The following is a 21,198-nucleotide window of genomic DNA, read 5'->3' on the forward strand; positions in this document are numbered from 1 at the left end:
GTATGAGACTGATGTTGTATTACATAGATAAATCTCAAATTTACTGAGAGGTTGTTGGGAAAGCCTCTTTTGTGACACTCAGACTCTAAGGATTAATCCACTTAAAGAAAATTTTATGTTGGATGAGGTATCTTAAAACTTAAAATTTGCACATCTTGTTAGAAATGTGGAAATGTGCATTTGATACATAAGTACTGTAAGGAAACTGGCTTGTTTTATTTTACATAAATACACACACATGTTTGTAATGTGTACACATGCAGATATTTACTTTGGATTGGGAGAATGTGCCTGTTTGTGTTTGCTGTAATCTATTTAAACCTGTCATTTAAAAATACAACTACATGCATCAAACACTGCAAATGTCAAAAAAGCCATCCAACAGAAAGTGAATCACACTGACCACAATGAGATGATGTTTCTTCTATCACTTGTAACAGAGTCCAATTCTTTCTAGAAGTGTGTTTCTGTTTAGAAACACGCTATCAAAAGATGAGAAGACTGGAGACTCTTGAATTCAGTTTTCCTAGAAGTAATGCCACCAAACCTGTAGGGAATCACCCATCTGCAGTGCAGCTTATCAAGTCAGACCAATCCCTTGTGTGCATCTAATAACTTCAGTGGATGTACTTAGCTAAACACATTCAGTTGGATCAGAAAGTACAAAATAAGACCTTTTAATCCACCCACATACACCTCACCATGTCATGAGGCAAGGGCAAGCCAACAGTCAGCAGATTGCTGAGTTGTTTTATTAATTTCATTCTGTATTATGTTACAGACACCCAACCAAGATTCAAGCCCATTGTCTTCGGCATTGTTGGAGAGCTTATAATGAGACACAGTCCTAGACAAAAAAATGTATTGTCTAGACAAATCAGACATAGCATATGGGGCTGGAAATCTTAGTCCATTCCCTTAAAAGATGGCAAACAGAGGCAAAGAAAATTCAGGGATTTGGCCAAGGGTCAAAGAGTAAACTTTAATCAGGCCCCTGAACTGAATCCTGAACTCCAGAGGCTCAGTCTAGATTCTGAGACCCAGGCAGAAAGACATCATTCAGAAATTGATGCTGAACATGTTAAAATTTTTTTTTCTATGGACAACTGTAGTTTCAATCTTTAAGTATGACAGAAAAAGAAGTATGCACATATATAAAATTAAATCACTGTTTTAAGTAACTACTATTTTAAATTTTATAAGTTTAATAAGCAGAGGAGAGGTTATAAAGAAAACATCATCCACAAATGGCAAGGGAAATGAAGGAGAGCCCACGTCTCCAGCCACTGCAGTCCAGCAGCCATGGGACATTCCTCCTGCCTTCTGCAACATCAGCAATGTTTCAGTTCCATTTAATCACAAAAATATATTCTTTCAAGCTCAGTATTTCAACCAAACCACTCTGCAATAGGAAGTCAAATATTTATTTCAATTAAGAGCTTGTATTTAAAAAACACATTTTCTCCTGTTACCTTCTGGCAGTTAAAAATATGACACAATTAAAACTGGAAGTATTGGTACACAGAGCCAGTGAACAGCTTCCTCTGGAAGTCTGAGCTGGAGCAAATTTACCACAGCTCAAGGCTTCACCAAACACTCAAGGAAGCTGGTAAAGAGATTAAGAAAATGCTACAAGTCACTGAGAAAAAGGAAGCTGGGTCTGAGCTCCCTCCCCACCGTGTGGCTTTGGACAGAGTGAGATTATTCCTGTCAGCAACATCAGCTTCTCCCAGTACAACAACAGCAGCACATCCAGATGTGCATCACCCAGCACATCTGCCAGCACCAGGCACTACCCCAGCCACGGACACACGGCCACCGCATTGTTCCAGCTGTCCTTGTCCCACAGGGAATAACATGGGCAGGCTGCAGGAAGACCACAGATACTGCTCCATGCCCCTGTGTCGTTCCTCTGGGTGAAAAGGACACACAGGACATGCACACCCACCAGCCATGTTTAGGGAGCAGAAGGATTTTGGGTGTCCTTGACTCTTCCAGCAGTTTAGGAAGTGTGGCAGATGCTGAGGGCACTGCCTGGCCAGCACCATGTGCACCCTGACACCCCAGACACCGACCAGGAACACAAATCTCCACAGGATCAGGGCTACACTTCATTATGTGGTTTCTGCTGTCTTCATACAATTGAGCAGAATTAGAGTGGTGTAAAAAAACCCCACCCTTACAGCCCTACTTTTGAGAGAACTGTTAGTCCAGAAATCTCTTCACACAAAGACACATTTTACTAATTCATGAGTAAATAATGTATATATTCCTAACATCAAACTGCTGATAGTCTAACTTAGCACAGTACTTGAACACACATGTGTGAGTATAAAGTCCTGAGTGCTGTCAGTGGGGTTAATGGGAGTTTTTACCAGCTTAGTCAGACTGTGCTGAACTGGAGCCTCGGCTGTCATGCACTTGTGGCTAGACAAAGCCTAAGTGAAACCAGAACAGAAGCAGGGAAATTGCCAAGAGTACTGCAATAAAAGAAAGTCTTAATAACTGCATTCTGATGGAGGCTGTTCCCATTTCATATGCTAAACCTGAATATTAAGCCCTCCTTTATTCAGGGAAACCACCTTCAAGTCTTACTCAAGTCTGGATGACAGGATATAGCTGCCAGGGGCACCTGAATCAAAGATACACATTAGATATTCCTACTTAGGGAATGAGCTGTGTTGTTACCTCCCCCCACAAAAATCAGTTCAGTCAGTGTAAACTCTTAAAATCAAAAAGTCATTCCTAAATACTAGATACATTTGGTCAAAATTTAGTCATTAGTATCAATTTTTGAAAACAGGTTTTGTTAGATTTTAAGGTAAGTGATTTAAATCAAAGGAAAAGCAAGATGGCTCATTTTACATACCTCATGCTTGTACTGTATGCTTGTATTTTAATATTTTAAATGACAGCAGCAGTGCATCTATTTCTAGAGTATCTTTAATTAATAATAATGGTATGCATTTACAGCCTTTGTATTGGATTCATATAAAAAGGAGGGCACGTTTCTGAGCAAATTTCAAAAAGCAGAGACACCAAGAGTATTATTTGGACAGCTGTGGGATTTCATAAACCAAAGAAAACCCCACCAAGGAGTTCTGAAACAGGTAACAGAAGTGAGTAAAAGAACACATAAATTTCCATAAAGTCAGAATGAACAAACATTTCAGCTTATTTACATCAGAAGGGAGATGAATGGAGATCAATGCAGAAAATAAGGAAGGCTACAGAGCAGATAAATCAGTGTCATTATTCCTCAGGAGGCAGTAATAAAGACATTCAAAGAAAACACGCAATCATTCTGCAGTTGAAAGAGGATATTGCTGGAGAATATAAAGAGAAAATAAAAGAAAAGAGAAGAGAAAATAAAAGAAAAACAAAAAGGAGGCTACATTACATGGATACCTAAACTGCTTCCAGTCACAATAATAGAGAGAAATAACACAAGGGAATACAAATGCTTATTAAATGAGCATGATTTCAAAGCACTGGCCCCACAGAAGGATGCTAATGTGTTGTCAGTTATAGGATTCCTCTTTCCTTTCCTTTCCTCTGAAAGCATCTCTGGTGCCACTGCCAAAGAGAAGGGACTGCACTAAATAAACTCCACTCTGACTTTTCCTAACAACCAACCAGATCAACCCATGGGCTCTTGGGAGAGTGGCTAAAAGAAAGAATTTGTTCCTCTAATTTCAGATGTTTTAGCCTGTTACACAAGGAAGGTGGACATGAGTGTTTTTTTCATTCATTTAAATACTAAAAACAACTTCACCTGGGAATGCACAACCCCAGCTCTCTCAGAGCCAGAGCTCAGCCTCCCAGGTACTGCCTGAGCTTGTCTCACACCCAGCACTGGGAAAGGTGAGGCTGAAGCAGCAGGGTGGAGTTTGCCACTGCTCTAATGAACCCTTTCGTGCAGCCCGAACAACGCTAAAATATTTGTCTTTCCCTTTCTTGGAACTTAAGTTACACTGCAATACTTGCAGAAAATACACTCACAAATGCTGCAAGCACAGAGAAGAATGGACTAAAAGTCAATTCAAAATCCCTGTGTTAGACACCTAAAAAAAGGACTGCTTTATTCCCTCTTTAACGGTTTATATGTTTCTAATGAAAAAATCCCAAAAATAATTTCCCCATCTGTGTGTTTTACCAAATTAAATGATGGAATTAAAAAGATCACTGTTCATACAGAGACTGTACATTTTTACTTGAGAGAAATTAAGAATGAAATTTCTAACGGTAATTTTATAAACTATTTATTTATGAGCTTGGTCCTAAAGGGACGTGGGTGTGAGTAACTTGACCTGAACACAAAGTGTCTCTGACGTCAGCTGGGGCATTTCTGTAAGTCACGTGTCTGCAGAAGCAACTGCAGGATTGTGCTTGAGTTATCCCATATGGATTTTTCTTGCTACCTCCACAGTTAGGTCAGCAATATCAGGCTGCACATTCTGCCATTTTCATTGCTGCAAAGTGGTTTGCACCCTCACAAAAAAAAAAAGCACAAAGAAAATCAAGTCCCTGGTGTCCTAAAATGGCTCTAGAGGTGAAAGGCCAACTTTCACTGCTGCAAGACCCAGAGAGAAATCCCAAGGTGTGAATTTAACCGAGTTCTCCTGCCCTGACTTGCCATGGATGGCACAGGGATGATGAGGAAGAACAGCACAAAACTTGCTGGCCTGCAGGAATCAGAGACTGGCAACTTTGGACTGCAGCACTGAAAACCAGAAATAAATAAATAAGCAAATCTGCATACAGATCAAAAAATAAGAAGTGCCCAAAAGATAGCAGTTACTTAAGGAGAATTTTCTGGATACTAAATCCATTGTACTTGAACAGTCTGAAGATGCTTTTGGCATATGACAAATGCTGCTAGCAAGACATCAGATGAAAACTCCTCTGGCTGGACTGACCTTGATTTTTCCAAATACACTGTTTCTTCACAACCAATGCCAATTAATCAATAACCTGCTACAGGTTTTCAAATAGTTTTCAAATACCATTTTCAAATCATTCTCTGTGTCACACTGAAAGGACAAATGAATCTTCTGAGCCATAGGTGGCCAAAAGGTTCAGAGAAGGAAAATGAAGAGTGTAAGAACAACAGTTCCCCAAACATTGCTAGAGCCAACAGCCTGTTCATACCAACGTGCCTGGACAGCAAATAAAGGACCCAGACCAGCAGAGCACTTAAGCACAGGCTTTAACTTTAAGCACGTGCCTAAGTGCTTTGCTGGAAAAGGGCCCAAAGAAAAGAATGAGCACAGTTAACTGAAAAGCCCTTCAGAACTGGCCTGACTGCTTTGTTTGTCCATTCCAGTTGCTAGTAAACACGTTTGGATTTAACCCATCTCACAAGAACAGTGACCTGGTACAGCCAATCTCTGCACTCAGAGAAGTTCCAGGAACTGGAAAGGCACTGCAAGACACACTTGGGACTTAGGCTACTTAAAAGGCACAAGTAGAAGTAGCATCTCCACATCTCTCTTGCAGAAAAATCCACATGAGGGCCCAAACCACTAAGTAAGTTTTTACCACACAAGCCTGTCTTGCTCTAACTCTTCCACTGGCTTCACAGAATGTATTTTGGAGACCTCATAAAGAGGTCCAGCACAAAACGCTGCCACAGGATCGATGGCTCTTCCTCCTGTCTCCAACTTGTGAAGGAAACCCAAACATGAGCAGATAATTTCTGACTCTGGGCCTTGGGAATGTGGCAGTCTTTTTTACTACCTCCACCTTGGTCCATTAATAACATTTTTATATGTATCAAATTTACCCCCAAAACCAAAATCAAAACAAAGTTCCCTAGAATATCTTAAGCAATGTGCTTAAGTTAAAAAAAGAACTGGAGTCCAAAAATGGAAAGATGATTGGGGAGGTAGGTGAAGTTTGAATGAAACAATAATAAAAAGCCCTAAGAACACATCATATATTCATAGTTCTTGAATCATTAAGGCTCTGCATGACAGCTCTCACAAGCACCAGTATGGCAAATTCACTGACTTTTAAGCAGGAGTGAAAGTGGTTAAGCCCTAGGACAAATAATTTGAAAATCTCAGCACAAGTCTGATCTCAGAGAGTTTAAAGGAATGCAGACTGCCCAAAAACACAGCAGCTGTTTGTTTTTTCTGCCACCTTTCCAAGGTTCATGTCTGGAGTGAGGATAAACAGTTCTGAAAAAAAGTTATGTGGAGTTCAGACTTTAAGAAAATAAAACATCAGACTAGTATTTCTTGCAGAAAGAGAAAAAAAATTAAAAACCCAAACCTTAAATTATTCAGCCCTGAAAGTTTTCAGGTAGAGCTCTCAGGAGCAGAGGTACACGGCTTGAGGCTTCAATATATTAAAATGCATTCTCTAAACAAGTCTGCATTTTCAAAACCTTGGCCTGATGTGGTTTTCTTGAGCAATATTCCTCCAAGCAGAGTTTCACGTTTAATGAGGTAAAATTGTAGTCCCTACTTTATGCACATACACACAAAAAGAGGCCCTTTCAGATAAACGAACAAACAAACGAGATAGTGGATGAAGCCTTAATCAGCCTGAAGTGATTTCCATCAGCACAGCAGGTATCACAGTCACGAGGTTAATTTCTGCTAGTTTGGACATCATTCTTTATATTCTACCTCTGCCTTTCTCTGTGCCAAAGCAAATGAGCACCCACTTTAATTAATACTTCTCTTGATAGGTTGGGCAATCAGAATTCTTTTAACATTTTAGTAGGTATGAGTTTCCTTTGATCCACATTTAAAGAGACAGCCTGAAAAAGAAAGAGGTAACAGGAAATGTTCTTGGGCAGATTACCAGTGGAGCTAACTGGTGTGAATAAGGATTGTCTGTGTTCCAGGCAGATCAGAAACAGCAGGAAATAGCAGGCACCATGTTGAGATTCAACATCTGTTTATGAACTGTCCTTATACACAAATGAAGATCTGCTACAGGACAAAATATACAAACCCAGAAAGTCTTCAACAAACTGGAACCCCGCTGGAGAGCCCCCCTGTTAGATTTACACCTGGTGCTAATGGGGCAACAGCATGAGGAATGGTGAGCACCGAAGACCTTCATCTTGTCTTTGTGATATACATTCAAATTATATATATATATTTTTATATCTATCTCATGGCCCAAGATGGCACATGAAAGATGCCATCTGTGAAAGAGACTAAATCCAGACTGCACATGTGCCCACAGAGCTTCAGAGTGGAATTGAGGGCAAGAATGGCATGGGATGGGATGGACATGAAGAACAGGTGCCAGTGTGTACCATGCTCTTACACATTCCCTGTTTTCCCATCTTTGTAGAGAGATGAAAGCACTCTGGGGCTTAACCTCCTGTACAGATGCTGTGCACAAGGAATTAGGGACAGCACCACACCAACTTTTTCCATAAAGACAGGAAGAACACTTCATTTCTTTGCTGAAAGTAAAGTTACATCATGGTATTTATTTTTCTCCAAGGAGTCTGTTTGAGGTATTTTATATACAATGACAAACCAGCATCAGAAGCTCCCAAGTAGTTTCACGGAGGGAAGCTCAGAAGATGGAAACCACAGGAAAATAGTTTTCTTTGTATTTTGTGGCATGTTCTCCCCCTCTTATCAGTTTTAATTAAATATGAAAACACCTTATTATGCAGATCCAGCTTCATTCCTCAGAATAATGAGCTCATCTTGGAAAATGAGATTGGAAGGAGAAGAGAGCCTCTAAATAGTTTCAAACTACAGTGAGTGAAAGTTGAGGTTATTTCCGTCATGCTAACTCCATGTACTATGTATGGATAAATGCAAGTGGGCTTTGGGGGTGGGGAGAGTTTTGGATTTAACAGGCATATCTCTCTGCACAGCCTCATATCTTTCCCAATCACCTGCAGCATGAAAGGCTTTCCTACTTTATTTCCCACATTGACAAAAAAACCATTGTGCATGGATACTAGAGGCAATAGCTGGGTCACCTTCCATAAATTCTCTTCTACTCCAACACTGGCACATGGATCCTGGGAGTGGCTCTGGGACAGCCCCAGGCTGCCAGGGAACACAGGGACAGTCCTCTGAGGAACACCTGTGCTCCCCAGTCCTCTCTCCAGAGTCCCAGGATACACCCACACTGCAGAACTGCAGCAAGCTCAGAACTCAGGCAGACAAAACTGAGACAGAGCACTTGAAATAAAATAAAGAGCACAAACACAGGTTTTTAACTGAGATTCCCAGCTCCAGTTTAAAGCTGAATGTCAGCAAGCTGAACCAGAGATATAACATTTGAGTTATATCTGAATTTGAGTATTATCTGAAGTTACATAATAGTAAAATATACTATATTTCAGAACTTCCCCTTCACTTGAAAAGTAAACCAACAGCCATGGGGAAATCTGAAATTCCAGCTCTCCTGTCCACAGGAGAATTGAGTTTCCTATGCATGCAGTGTCCAACAACCAAGAAGCAGAACTCCAGTAATCCCTGCTGGATCACACTGCAAGCATTATTGCTTCATCGGTTTCTCTGAAGTCAGTCAGAATCCTACCATCGACATTTAATTAAAGAAGGTAGTAAGAAAATAAACAACCTTTCTTGGAATGTCTTTGATTCCATAAGTACATATACATTTCATCCACTGAAGACTGAATTATACAACCTTTCATCTAAAGAACAGCTTAATGGAATGGCACTGGAATAAAGAATGGGGAAAGGCAAAAACAAACCCTTGGTGATTTCATATAACACATTATATATTTATATAATATCAGGCTGGCTATCTGGCAGCATCAATTTGCAAGCTGCAGTAAAAGTGTTCATCACCTCAGTGCAAGCAAAAGGCTGAGCCAGGCACTTATGCCGAATCAATAACCAGATCCTACTGAGAGTTAAAGCAGCAGATGGTCCATCACAATGAAGAAATGACAGAACACATCCATAGAAATGCCTGCTTTCTTCAGACACATTCTTGAAAGCACTGGATCATTGATCTAAGATTATTTTTATAGGCAGATGACAGGTCAAGCATAAAAGTGCTCTGTTTTAAAGGTTACAGAGTTGGCAAGCTTGGTATCACTGCCATGGACAAAGACTCATTTTCTTTTGAAGTCTTCTTTGTCAGGTTATTTACATTTCACAGTTAAAAGGCTCCTCTCTGGAGAACATGAATTCTAAAATAAATATGAGAAAAAGTCCTAGGCAAGCTAATGCTACTTTAAAGAGATAATGTAAATCAACCCTGACACCATCAGTGTCATCCTAAAGCATGTGGAGAATTTCCAGTGAAAGTTACTAACATTAAGCAGATTGAGAGAGTCAGCCAAAAAAAATAAAGCAAACCTGTAGGTAAACTGCCCTCCAGGCCAAGACTGTTGTTACAGCCATGTATTACAGTGAGAGGCAGAGGAGGAACACTCCAGTGGTGAAAGGCATTTGTTTGGGAAGTCTGGAGGAAGAATTGGTCCAGAATAAATAATTTATAGTGTGATCTGTGAAAATGCCTATGGAATATGACACCTAATTCTCACTGCAAGTTAGACAGAAAGCTGGATGCCCAGCTAAACACTTAAAGAACATTACCCTTCAAATTATACGGCTCTTTTCCCAGCTATAAAATAACAATGCCACTTTCTTGCTTAAGAGCACATTTAAGGGCTGAATTTATTAAGGTTCTTTCATATGCAAGGTATTACAGAGGAGTAAAGGTTTGGGGGTTTTTTAAATAAAAAAAGGAAAAAAGAAAAGACAAAGGAGGCCCTTATGGGATAATAAATTTCTTTGAGTTTTAATACTTCTAAGCAGTGTATGTACACATACAGTGCACAGACTTCATGGTACACAGCTTTTCTTCCCTTCTCTGGATGAGAACGCTCCTGGAATGTTATTGTTTTCAGGGGGGTGGTTTTTAAGAATTTACTGTGAATACATGCATTATATATGTGCACACCAAAACCCTGCTGGGGCTGTAAATGATCCAGGAGTTCATAAACATGGCTATTTTCTTATCTGGTTCAAATTTATGCAAGGAAGCAATTGTTACACAGCTCAGGCTGAACAGAGACCCAATCTCACAGGGGACAAGGGAGCTTTCCGTAGGGTTTCACATAAGGAAGAGTTCAAAGGAGATGACAGATTGTTTATTACATCCCTTGTACCATGAGGGTCTGATCTCTGATGGGGATCACAGGAGCTAATGCAAAAGAAACACCCTGAACACCCAGCCTGGCTCTGAGGAGAACTGAAATGATTGTAAAAAATATGAGATTAAGAGAACCGAAAGACAACAAACTCCTCTGTGGTTTATGTCTCATTTTTCCTCAGAATTTAAGGCTATAACACCACAACTTCCTTCAATACTCCCCCTCAGGCCCAGTGAAGAACAGTTATCCAGTCCCACCATTAGTGAGGATGTCAGCAAGAGGAATCTCAGACTCCCAACCATCTCTTTATAATTATTATTAGAGGGGAGATTGTCATCTCAACCTCACAGAAGTTAATAATTAAGTGTTCATATATCTCCATTGCTTCTGCACAGGACCAACAATGAAATGGCTGTTTAAACGGAGTTTCCTTGCTTTGATGGAAAACTGTGTATGCACCACTCATCAGCTTAAGTAAATGTCAATAACTATTATGGAAAAATAAAAGACATTTTCTGATACACAGAGTATAATTATTTATGAGTCTTCTTCGGATGTTGGATGTTTTGAGACTGAAGAAATAAGACCTTTAACAACAACGAATATATGAACTCTCATTTGTTTTTATTATTTTGTTTTTTAAGTGCTGGAGAACGTTTTAACCATCACACACACACTCACATACACACACTCTCTCAAACTACCACACTAGGCAAGATCAGAGCTTAACAGCCAACAAAACACACATTCAATCCCTGAGATCATTTTCCTGAAATAGAAAACTACATATGTTTCTCAAATTTCACATCAAGCCACTGCACAGCCTGAGCTGCACAGGAGAAGGGAGCCAAGCCTGCCTTTGGGCTTGGGGGAGGAAGGACCTGAAACCAAGATGATTCCTTTCATATCACCACATTTCTCGTTCACAATCTCCACTTAACAAACACCCCCATTTCACAGCATTTCTAGCTGGGCTTGCTTATCAAGCAGCCTTTGCTTTGTCAAATTAAGACACATTGCCTTGGATTAGTGAGACTCCCTGAGTTCACGATGACTTCATGGTTGGCTCAGTTCAGTGTCTCTGTGGCGAACTGCCAGGAATACATCCCCTGCCCCCAATCCTTTCTATACTGACCTAGCTGGCTATTTTTTTTTTTTTAGCAGCAAAGGAACACTATAGAAAAGGAAGGGCTAGATACTGTCACAGCTAATTAACAATCCTAACAACTTCAAAAAATTAAGTAGTAAATATTTGAAGATCTGAATGCAAGCCTCTGCAGTGCAACCTCTCAATGTATGTCTGAAGCTGTTGGAAGGGGACAGTGCAGTTTTTCTTCACGGAGACACTCTGAAGAGCTCCTGTTCTTGTGGAAAACACATTAAGCTTCTTTTGCTAATATTTTGTAAAGGGCACTTGTACAATAACAATAGCTAAAGCTTCCTGTTTGCCTGTGTGCTTCCTGGCTAACATTAACGAGACCTGCCGACAATTTTTTTCTCCAGCACACAGAATTCTTTCAGATTACTTGGTAGACTCAAGGACATATCATTTTTAAATTAAAAAAAAGAAAATCTAACCGTAATGGCCCACATTGCACCTGCCCTTCACAGTCCTGATAACTTTTCCAGCTACACATTTCCTATTTTCTGGATCAGTCTGTGTGTCACCAGTCTCCAAAGAACATGTTTTGAATTTATTAAAAAAGCCTGATAGCAGTAGAATTCTCTCATTTGGCAAACATACCATCACAGAGACACTTGCTTTTGGCTCCATGACAAGAAATTCATGGTACTTTGTCCAATCCACAAAAACACCATTCCTCCCCTCCCAAGCAGCCTTTCAAGATAATTCTCTCTCCTCCAGAGACTTCTCTAAACAAGTCTGCAAGTCTGAACTCTTGGGTTTCATTTCATAAACAGGACACAACACCCGAGTGTAATTCAGGACACTGTCACTGCCCCATGGGCTCAGCACTAATCACAACAGCTTTCTGTAATATTCCCTAGGCCCCTTCTTTCCAGAGACAAGGCCCGATTTTTAGACCAGGCATCTTTTGAAGTAGGCACAAAATATCAACAAAAATCCAAGCGCCAGATCCCAGCCAAAGGGTATCCATTAGTCATGGCAGGGCTAGGAAGGAAGGGATGGGCAGCTGGCCCCAAAACGTGGTGTCTGTGCTGCTGCAGTTACCACATCTCTCTGAAAGGATTGCCCAATCCTTGAAAAGGACACAGACATCCTTCAGATAATCGTTTAACTCGCACTGGTTTGCTTTTTCAACAGCGCCTCTAAACATAAGCTCCTCTTCTAAAAGCACTCTCCCTCCTCAAAATTTCCAGCCTATTCTAGATAAAATATTTGGTGAGGGCTCCACTGACACAGCCACGAGAGACCTCACAGTGGTAAAAGTAAGCAGCCTCCCAAGAATGTGTGGATGCACCAGTTTAACAGATGAAGAACACAGGGATGAACAAACATCAAATCCTCATGAGTATTCAGCTCCTTGAACACCTCCAAAGAGACAGATTTTAATTCACTTCTCCAAATCATAGAGCAGAGATCTGAATCCAATTCCTGGATTCTAGAGCACCTCCCTAGCTTTATTGTTTTATTACAAGCTTCCCTCACTACAGTTCAACAAGGGACCAGACTATACTCCTGCTCATCCCAGTGGACTCTGCATCAACTCCGACAAAGCCCAGGGAGCTCTCTGGAAGTCAATCAGTGACACGGGGCCATCTCCAGGCCTAACTATCAGCTACTTAAAACAGGTCACAAATAAACTTGAAGGACTCAATCACTGCTGAACATAAAAAGCAGGCTACTTAAACGTGCACAAGACAAGGAACTCATAAATGAAAGAAAACAATTTGTCAAGTATCTTCCCGTTGAAAATAGACTGTGTACTAAAGAGAGATCCCCCTCTCTCACAGAGATACAAATATTAGTCGTGTGCTTCCCAGAAATGCTTTTTATCAACTACTAGCATTTGCTTTTCACTTTGCAATCCATCACTACCATAAACAGTATGAATTTCTTCCTTACAAAAAAGAGAAAGTCATAATCCTGAGATCTGTTGGAAGGAGATCATTTAGAAAAGTGAAGTATATGAAACATCTGTTCCATCCTTTCCCATGTCATGATGGCAAGCAGCTGAAGACTGACTGGACAAGTATTTTCACAAGAAAATTATCTGGGTCAAATTCATAGATGAGATGAAGTCTCTACTAGATAACACAATACTCTCCCCAGATATTAATATATCTAGAGTATAATAATATGAAAAAAAATCTGCATAAATATTCAACTTGTTCTAACTTTTTTTGGTCATTTTGGGAGGTGGCTTGTAGCACAATGCTGGACACCCTCTATCTCAATAATGTCAGCTTGACATTATTCCCTACATTTCCAAACCCTCCTTCATAGGTCTAATCTCTCTTTTGTTAGAATTCATCTTAAATTCCAGTACACACTAGCTCATTTTGCAGTGAGTGAGTTGCCTATGATTGGAAATGGCCGTGAAGCAGAACTCTGAGTCTAAACACACATGACCTTTGAGAAATTTGTGTGTGGATTCCACCCAGTTTAACAGCTCAGCCCTATTCTTATCTGCAATGTAATCCCTCACAAGACTCCAGAAACACACTAAGATTGCAGATGTGCATCTCTGGTAAGAACTCCCCATCCATAACACAGTAGCCTGTAACTAAACCAGAGAGGAGCTGAGATTTTATTAAGATAGCTGTAGCCAAAGAACCATATAAAGGAAAGGTTACCAGAGGTCCTGCATGGGGGAGGGAGAGCAGTGAGTCACACTCAGCACGAGCAGAAGTGCTGAGCCTCTGAAAAGCACTGCTAAGAGTCTGTCACAGCTCTTCCTCTCCACCACAGCATTTCTGAGAGAAGACAACTGAGTATTCAAGTGGCAAAACCAACAATCTTTGTTGCAGCCTTGGGGGAAAAAGCTGAGAAGTTCTAGGTTTAAAATTTTTAACCAACATTTAAATTAAATGTTAATTCAATTTTTAAATTCACATTTAAATTTTAAATTTTTTAAGTAAAAATTTTTAAGTAACATTTTTTTTTTAATGCAGAATAGTCAGCTGCCTGGATCATTCAAGGCAAGTCAATGGTTGCTCATCAGCCCAAAGCAGAAATAATAAAATGTAACTACATTAAACATGGAGCATTATAGTCAACAGCTTTCCAAGAACAATAGGAATCAAAAATTTGGAACTCATCCTTTGCAACTGATGAGTGGATGTTGTTCAGTGAGATACAGAGCAATTTCAAAGCCAGAAGGTAAAAGATTCTAGATGTTTCAGCCTCCACCACAGAGGTAAGAAACACTTATTGTTTATTATAGGTCCACTGGAAAAAAAAATGGCAACAAGGCAGTTCAAGCCAGCAGAATGAAAGGTGAAAGATGCAGGATTTCATACTTAGAAACACACATCAAGAACTGCTTTTCAAATACATCAAACTCTGATCTCACACTACTTAACTTTGTGCACAGTGACCTCACTGAAAGCAAAAAGACTTTACATAATTTCTAAATGTCAAATACATAGAAAATGCTTTAGAGAGCCCCTTAATAATTTAAAGAGGCAAGGTCTTTGCTATAAAAGTGCCTTCAGAATTGCATTTATTTTGGTAAAATCCCCATCACCAAAACAAATTTTTAAAAAATAAATCCTTCTTTTATCAGGGCCAAGTTCTGTATGATTCACAGTGACTAACACTATGTCTCTCCCTGTGAATAGACTCCTTTGTGCTCAAAGGCAGAAAGGGTGGTAAGAGGTAATAATCTCATACATGATAAATTCACACTTCTCCGGTATTATAGAGCATATGCAGGACAAATTACTTGACTTCACCAACCTACAAGGAAATTCTCAGAAAACAGGTGTACATGGGGTAGAGCAGAGAAAGGAAAAAAAAAAATAAGGTTTGATGCCAGCAAAATGTTTCTTGCCCTTATTTTCCTGTCTTTTTCTTCCTTCTTTGTTACCCTACAAGAAAATCCACTAGAGCCAAAACAATGGGCTTGATTTTGGGGAGCACATTAAATAAAGCAATGAAGGATTTACAAGGAGGTATTTTACTCCAAATAGAAGACTCTAAACCAAAGTGTGAGGGAGTACTTTATCCAGAGAATCTTTTTTCCCAACATTCCTTTCTCCCTTACAACACTAATCAATACAATCAAAAGATTTTGAGTAATCACATTGTCCTAGCTAAAGAAATGAACTTGCCAGTCTAAATTCAGGCATCTCAATTTTTGAGTATAATCCTCTGCAACTCTGGGTTTTTTTTCAGAGAGATTCTCTGCTTCACCTGCAGGAAATTGCAGCCAAGGACACAAAGCCAAAGCCAGGCAGGACCATGGAGCTGCCAGGATCACTGTGCCCTCCTTTTTCAGAGCCTTCCCCCACCTCATGCCCTGAGCAAAGGGTGGTCATTCTAAAAGTCTTGAGTATTTTCACAAGATGCAGACTCTGGAATATCATCTGGGAGGCAGGATTTATCCTCTTGAAGGTAGAGTTGGGTCAGGTAACAGGACTGTTTAGATTGCAAGATCTGTGGGGTGGGAGCTGTTCTTCTGTTACATAATTCAGAGTTAGACAGCAAAATCTGACTGAAAGTCCAAAGGAAGAAGATTTAAGATGCCATTAATCAATTATCATCTGGCAACTCCTTGCACAACTCCTCTTTTTGCATTTTTTAAGTCAATCATAGCACTTCCCTGCTGTATAATGCAAGGAATATATAATGCTCTAACAATAGCTGTCAATCAGGAAAACTAACTAGGGAGAAATAGAGCACGCAAATAAAAAGAACTGTATCTGATAAGAAGGTATATCTATTTCCAGAGAGACTAAAACTATCCTGTGGCCAGTCTTCATCTGAGACTACATTTTGCACAGATTCCACTCCATAAACTGCAATGCAAATAAATAACTGTGAGCTGCACTGAACTGGGCATGATTTTAAATAAATAATACTGATTTTAAATAAATACTAGCCCTCGCTTCTCACGAGGATCTGCAAACACCCTTCACCTGTGTTGGTGCTTTTAATCCAGATTTTTAAGGAGTTCTCTCGGAGGGTTTTGTTCAACTACTCAGCAAGGATTCCAGGGTACGTTTGTGGAGAAGCACAGCTGCCATGTTTTACACTGAAGTGACCATATAAAGTTAGATTTTACCAGACCCCTCCCATATGCCAAAGAAATGCATATTTCCAATTCTCAAAAAAGTCAATAAATTTGTCAACAAAATAGATTTCAAAGAATTATTGGAAGTGTATTTCACAGGAACTCCAACAATCATATTTATGTTCCAAAATGACATTTTGCAGCAACACACTGTATCTGTGGATTCCACTGCTCCCAGGAACAACTGTGTTCAGGAATGCACAGTGGAGGCAGGAGATAGGTTCAAGATGTTTTGGGGCTGGCTGAATTACAGACAGATGTACATAACAGCAGGTCCAGTCAGAATGAATTAAAGCAGAAATGTACATAAGAAAGTAAACAAAATCATATTGTTATAATTAACATACCTTGCAGTGACACCTGTGGCTTTCCAAGATAAGAAATCCGGAAGATCAAAGAAGTAGCCAACCTTCTCCCACGATTCTGGCAAGTTCTAAGAAAAATATGTTTAGAACAACAGATCTTAGAGGTCAGGCATGGTCATGCCCTTATTTTAATACAATTAAAATCCTGATATTTAGGTAAACACAATTTTTTCGAACTCATTGCTCTGATCATCCAGTCAGCTCTTCTCTCTGATTTACTGCCTGGAGAGCTGAGCCTTTCCCCCAGCAAAGACTGATCATAGGCAAAATTCTCCATGAAGAGTTCATGGATGCACAAGTTTCAGATCAATAATCTGGAGTGTCTCTGTTCCCCATCAGCTGCTCAATGTCAGAGCAGTTTCAAAGTCAACAACTTTATAAAAAAAAACTTTTGCCTGAAAAATGTACTATTTTCTAAAGTAAGCCAAATAAGATTTAAAAATAATTAAAATTTAAGATTTAAAATTTAATATTTGTTAATTATAAGCATAGGAAGAAAACAATGAGCTCTGTGAGCATACAAACAAAGCTTGCAGATCTGAAAAGCCACACAACATTCCCAAATTCTTAAAAAACCCTTGTCCCAAGATAGATCATTTACAAGGAGTTTCCACCACTGTTTTCTGAAGAGAGATGATAGTCCAGAAAAGGCTGGTCACATCACCTGGGCCAGGCTCTATTCTTTGTTTCCATCTCCAAAGCTCAATCTGATTTCAGCTAATGTTAGTACTGCATAGTCTCAGAACCACCTTTCCACAAACACAATCTCCACACCACCCACAGGTATCAGACCACGATGAATAGGAAGAAAATTTTCCCAGGAGCAGTGTTGTATTCCAGTGTGACAGACAGTGAGCACTGCTGTCCAGCAAAGCAATCCCAATGGCCCCCTCTAACCTCAGTACCTTAAAATACGTACAGAACATCAAAACTAAATAAAAGCCCACAAGGGTCACAAATTAAACTTCCACGGGAAGATAAGATTGCTTGAAAAACCTCCACCAGCTTATTAAATAATTGAAAAGTGCAAAGTTTTCTCACTTAAGATCAGCTCCTGCTCTAGAAGCACAAGTCCTTGCTGGGGTCTTTCTGGAACAGAAATTAAATCCATGCAGTGTCAAGAATGTACAGGCTGAACTAAAGGAGAAGATGATTCCATTTTAGAGAAATAATATTTGGCTCTTGAAATTCTTCCCTGTGAGGGTGGTGATGCCTTGGCAGAGGTTGTCCAGAGAAGCTGTGGCTGCCCCATCCCTGGAAGTGTCCAAGGCCACATTGGACAGGGCTTGGAGCAACCTGGGATAGTGGAAGGTGTCCCTGTCATGGCAGGGGGCTGGAATGAGATGAGCTTTAAGGTCCCTTCCAACCCAAATCATCTTGTGAGTCTATGATTCTATAACATAATTTAGATACTCTGTGGTATCAAACCAAAATCTTACAAGTCCAGAATTTGCTGAAATGGAATCGATGAATTTGAGAAACTAAGGTGCAACTGGGTAAGTACAAAGAAAGAAAAATTTTGCTTAGTTTTTGGTCATGCCAAGAATCTGTCTTAAAACTTTTTGAGTTTAAACCTTGAAAAGGTTCTAAAACTTACTGGGTTTCTACTGAGTTCAAGAAAGAAATGCTCCGATTACAACTTTTTAACATAAAACACACAACCTTTGGATGTCTGCTCCTGACCACTCAGGTTTAGCTCACCTCCCAGACATATGTGGTTGCTACTCACATCAAATTTAACTTCCTATATGAATGCCAAAGTGCTCCATAGTTTAGCGCAAAGATCATTCAGTCTAATTATTTTGATAATAAAAGCCATTATGTGTTGTTAACACACCTCAGAGCCTTCAAAAAGCAACAGGCTGTTACTGTCTGCCTGTTACTTTAATCAGAAAAGAAAATGGATTAAGAATAACTGTCCTTTTCAAATAAATCTGTTTCATCAAATACTGTGTGGATCCTTATTCTATTACTTCAAGAATTCCCAAAAGCCACATGTTAGTGACATTCAAAATACTTTGTTTCATGAACATCCAAATGATTCATTTTTTGCCATCTTGATGCTGTGTCATCACTAATTAGTACAGACAAAAAAAAAAAAATCATAGCACGCCCTGATGCTTTTTCCAAACAAATTTAAAGTCTCCATGTTTTCAACACTCACTGAAGTTAATTCAAATTTATTTTCACCCAGTCAGGAGTCTGTGACCACATTAAAAGGATTGTGGAAAAGATCCAGGAACGTTCCCAATGCTGTATTCACATCCTGCAACTCACCCTCCAAACTTACTTGCAAAGGAACTCACAATCTTTCTGCTTTCGGAACTCACAATCTTTCTGCTTTCCAGAGGTGCTTATGGGGTGCCCTTTCTTCATCTCTCTCTCTGATTGGGTTGCTTTAACAGCTGGGTTAATTCTGGGTTGCTTTAACAGCTAAACCTCCACAGAATGTTTTGAGATTGTTATAGGTCATCCCAAATACTTGGGGTCAAAGAGTTTAAGAATTATGTAATGCAATGTATTTTAATCTTACTAGGCAAGAAGGGAAAATGAGGGATTTCTTAACTGAAAATACATACATCTTTATCTAAATTACAGAAGACAAATGCACATTGTGTGAAAGGAAGAAAGGGAATTATGCACACACTCACAGGGATCTAAGAACTCATGTCCCATGCCCTGCTCCAACTCAAAGCAAAGATTTACAGCTTGCATCTCCCACACTTCACACTGGATGCCAAGCCATGTGATAGAGCTATTCCAGACACCCAAGATAGGCCATGAACAGAAATTCCATCCTTGCCAGAGCCATGGCTGCAAACAGATCAATTCTGACACAACTTGCACTCTAACTGGTAAAAGATTAACTGGCAAAAGATTAACTGACTGAATTATCAGAGTCAGGAACTAGGGTAGGGGGAGAGGAGAAGTTTGGAAAGAAACTCTTGGAGTAAGGCAGCTGTTGAAGGGGGAGAAAACTGCCTGCACTACCCAGACACTGGTGCAGGCATCCTTAAATCCCTGAGGAATCCTGAGCATGGCACCACAGGCGGGCAAGCACCAGAGCCCAGGCCAGAAAGGGCTGCAGAAGGACAGAGCAGGCATGTGGAATCAGAGTTGGAGAAGCTGGAACAAGGCAGGGAGGACAGTGTGAGCCTGCTGGGAGCCTTGTCCCACTGCAGAGGAGAGGAGACAGCCCAAGCAGGATGTGCTCTGAGGTGCAGGTGCTTCAAATCTCCCAGCTGTGAGTGCTGTTTCTAAATGGCACTTCTGCCTGATCAGCAACTGCAGCTAAAAACCAGATTCAGTCTGAAGTACAACTTATGCATGTGTGTCTGCACTGTGTATGGATTGTGATAACACAGAGTGTTGAAACATTTATAAACAATTCTAAACAAGAGTTCAGTTCCAAACTCAACAGCCTGTAGTCATTCTCATTTAACACAGAATTTATTATTCATTTTAATGGAAAAATATTCAGTCACATTCAACAAGACAAAAAGCCAGCTGCAAGGGCAGCAAGCAGTGAAGAAGACATGCACCAGCAAAGGAGCTGCTGCCAAGCTAATGCCACTACATGCACTATCCTTCCTCTCACTGCCAGGGAAAGAGAGGTTTTAATTGTTTCTGCAAATGATCCCACTGCTAGCTGCACGAATGTTCAGAAGGAAGAAGGCTGGTGGATCAAACAGCAGCTCTAACTGAGGATGTGAGCTGTAACATGCAGGAAGATCACTGACTGCCATGAAAAAAAACCTACTCCCTGACTATTGATTTTAGTTATTAATGGCAGAAGAATGATATGCTAAACAGTCACTCCATGGTTTGGGTTTTTTTTTTTTTTTTCCTAAAGGAAGGCTTTTCTTCGCTCTAAAACATGAAATTAAGAACAGAGTTGTGAAAACAGAATATAGACTGCACTTCATTTGGAGGCAGTTACCAAGCAAACACTTACCCCCTGTCCAACATGCCCCACCCACTTAAAATAAACAATAAAGTTCAGCATCTCTGATTTAATGGGACTAGTATTTTTTTGGAATAGCTGGTATGTAATGTCATTAATATGAGGAAAACATAACATGCATCCTTTCGTTTTGGCACAAGCTTCAATAACATTTTCAGCCAGAAATTAGTAAACAACATTTTTTTCTTCTGCTATATCTAGGAAAAAAAAGTACTAACAGGCGAATTCTGGAGCTGGGCAACCCTTCCCTGCAGTTTCTGCATTGCTGTGTTTGAGCTGTGTTCTCACTGCTCTAACACTGGTTTGCCACAGCATCAATACATGTACAACATTGTGTTGTACTGACAAACTCTTGCAGCAAAATAATTCCCAAGTGAAGGAGCTATGTACTCACATTTTCAGCTCACATGCAGGCATCTACCTCCCAGAACTGCCTATACACTAGGTAGGCAGTGAACATCCAATTTTTTTAGCCAAAATCACCAAAATCACAGAACCCACTTAATATACTGAACAAAAACATATCAGCAA

At 39.9% G+C, this 21,198-nt stretch overlaps 1 protein-coding gene across 10 annotated transcripts in view; it reads right to left on the minus strand.

Annotated features, from left to right (window-relative positions):
• Positions 1 to 21,198, minus strand: part of FGGY (FGGY carbohydrate kinase domain containing) — a 128,277-nt gene that overhangs the window by 87,585 nt on the left and 19,494 nt on the right. For all 10 annotated transcript variants that reach the window (XM_053950755.1, XM_053950749.1, XM_053950746.1 and 7 more), the window contains one exon: positions 16,686 to 16,771. In XM_053950755.1, coding sequence (XP_053806730.1) covers positions 16,686 to 16,771 — 86 coding nt within the window. The remainder of the gene's footprint in view (positions 1 to 16,685; positions 16,772 to 21,198) is intronic.

Source organism: Vidua chalybeata, chromosome 9, assembly GCF_026979565.1.
Source record: "Vidua chalybeata isolate OUT-0048 chromosome 9, bVidCha1 merged haplotype, whole genome shotgun sequence".
Classification (NCBI taxonomy): Eukaryota; Metazoa; Chordata; class Aves; order Passeriformes; family Viduidae; genus Vidua; species Vidua chalybeata.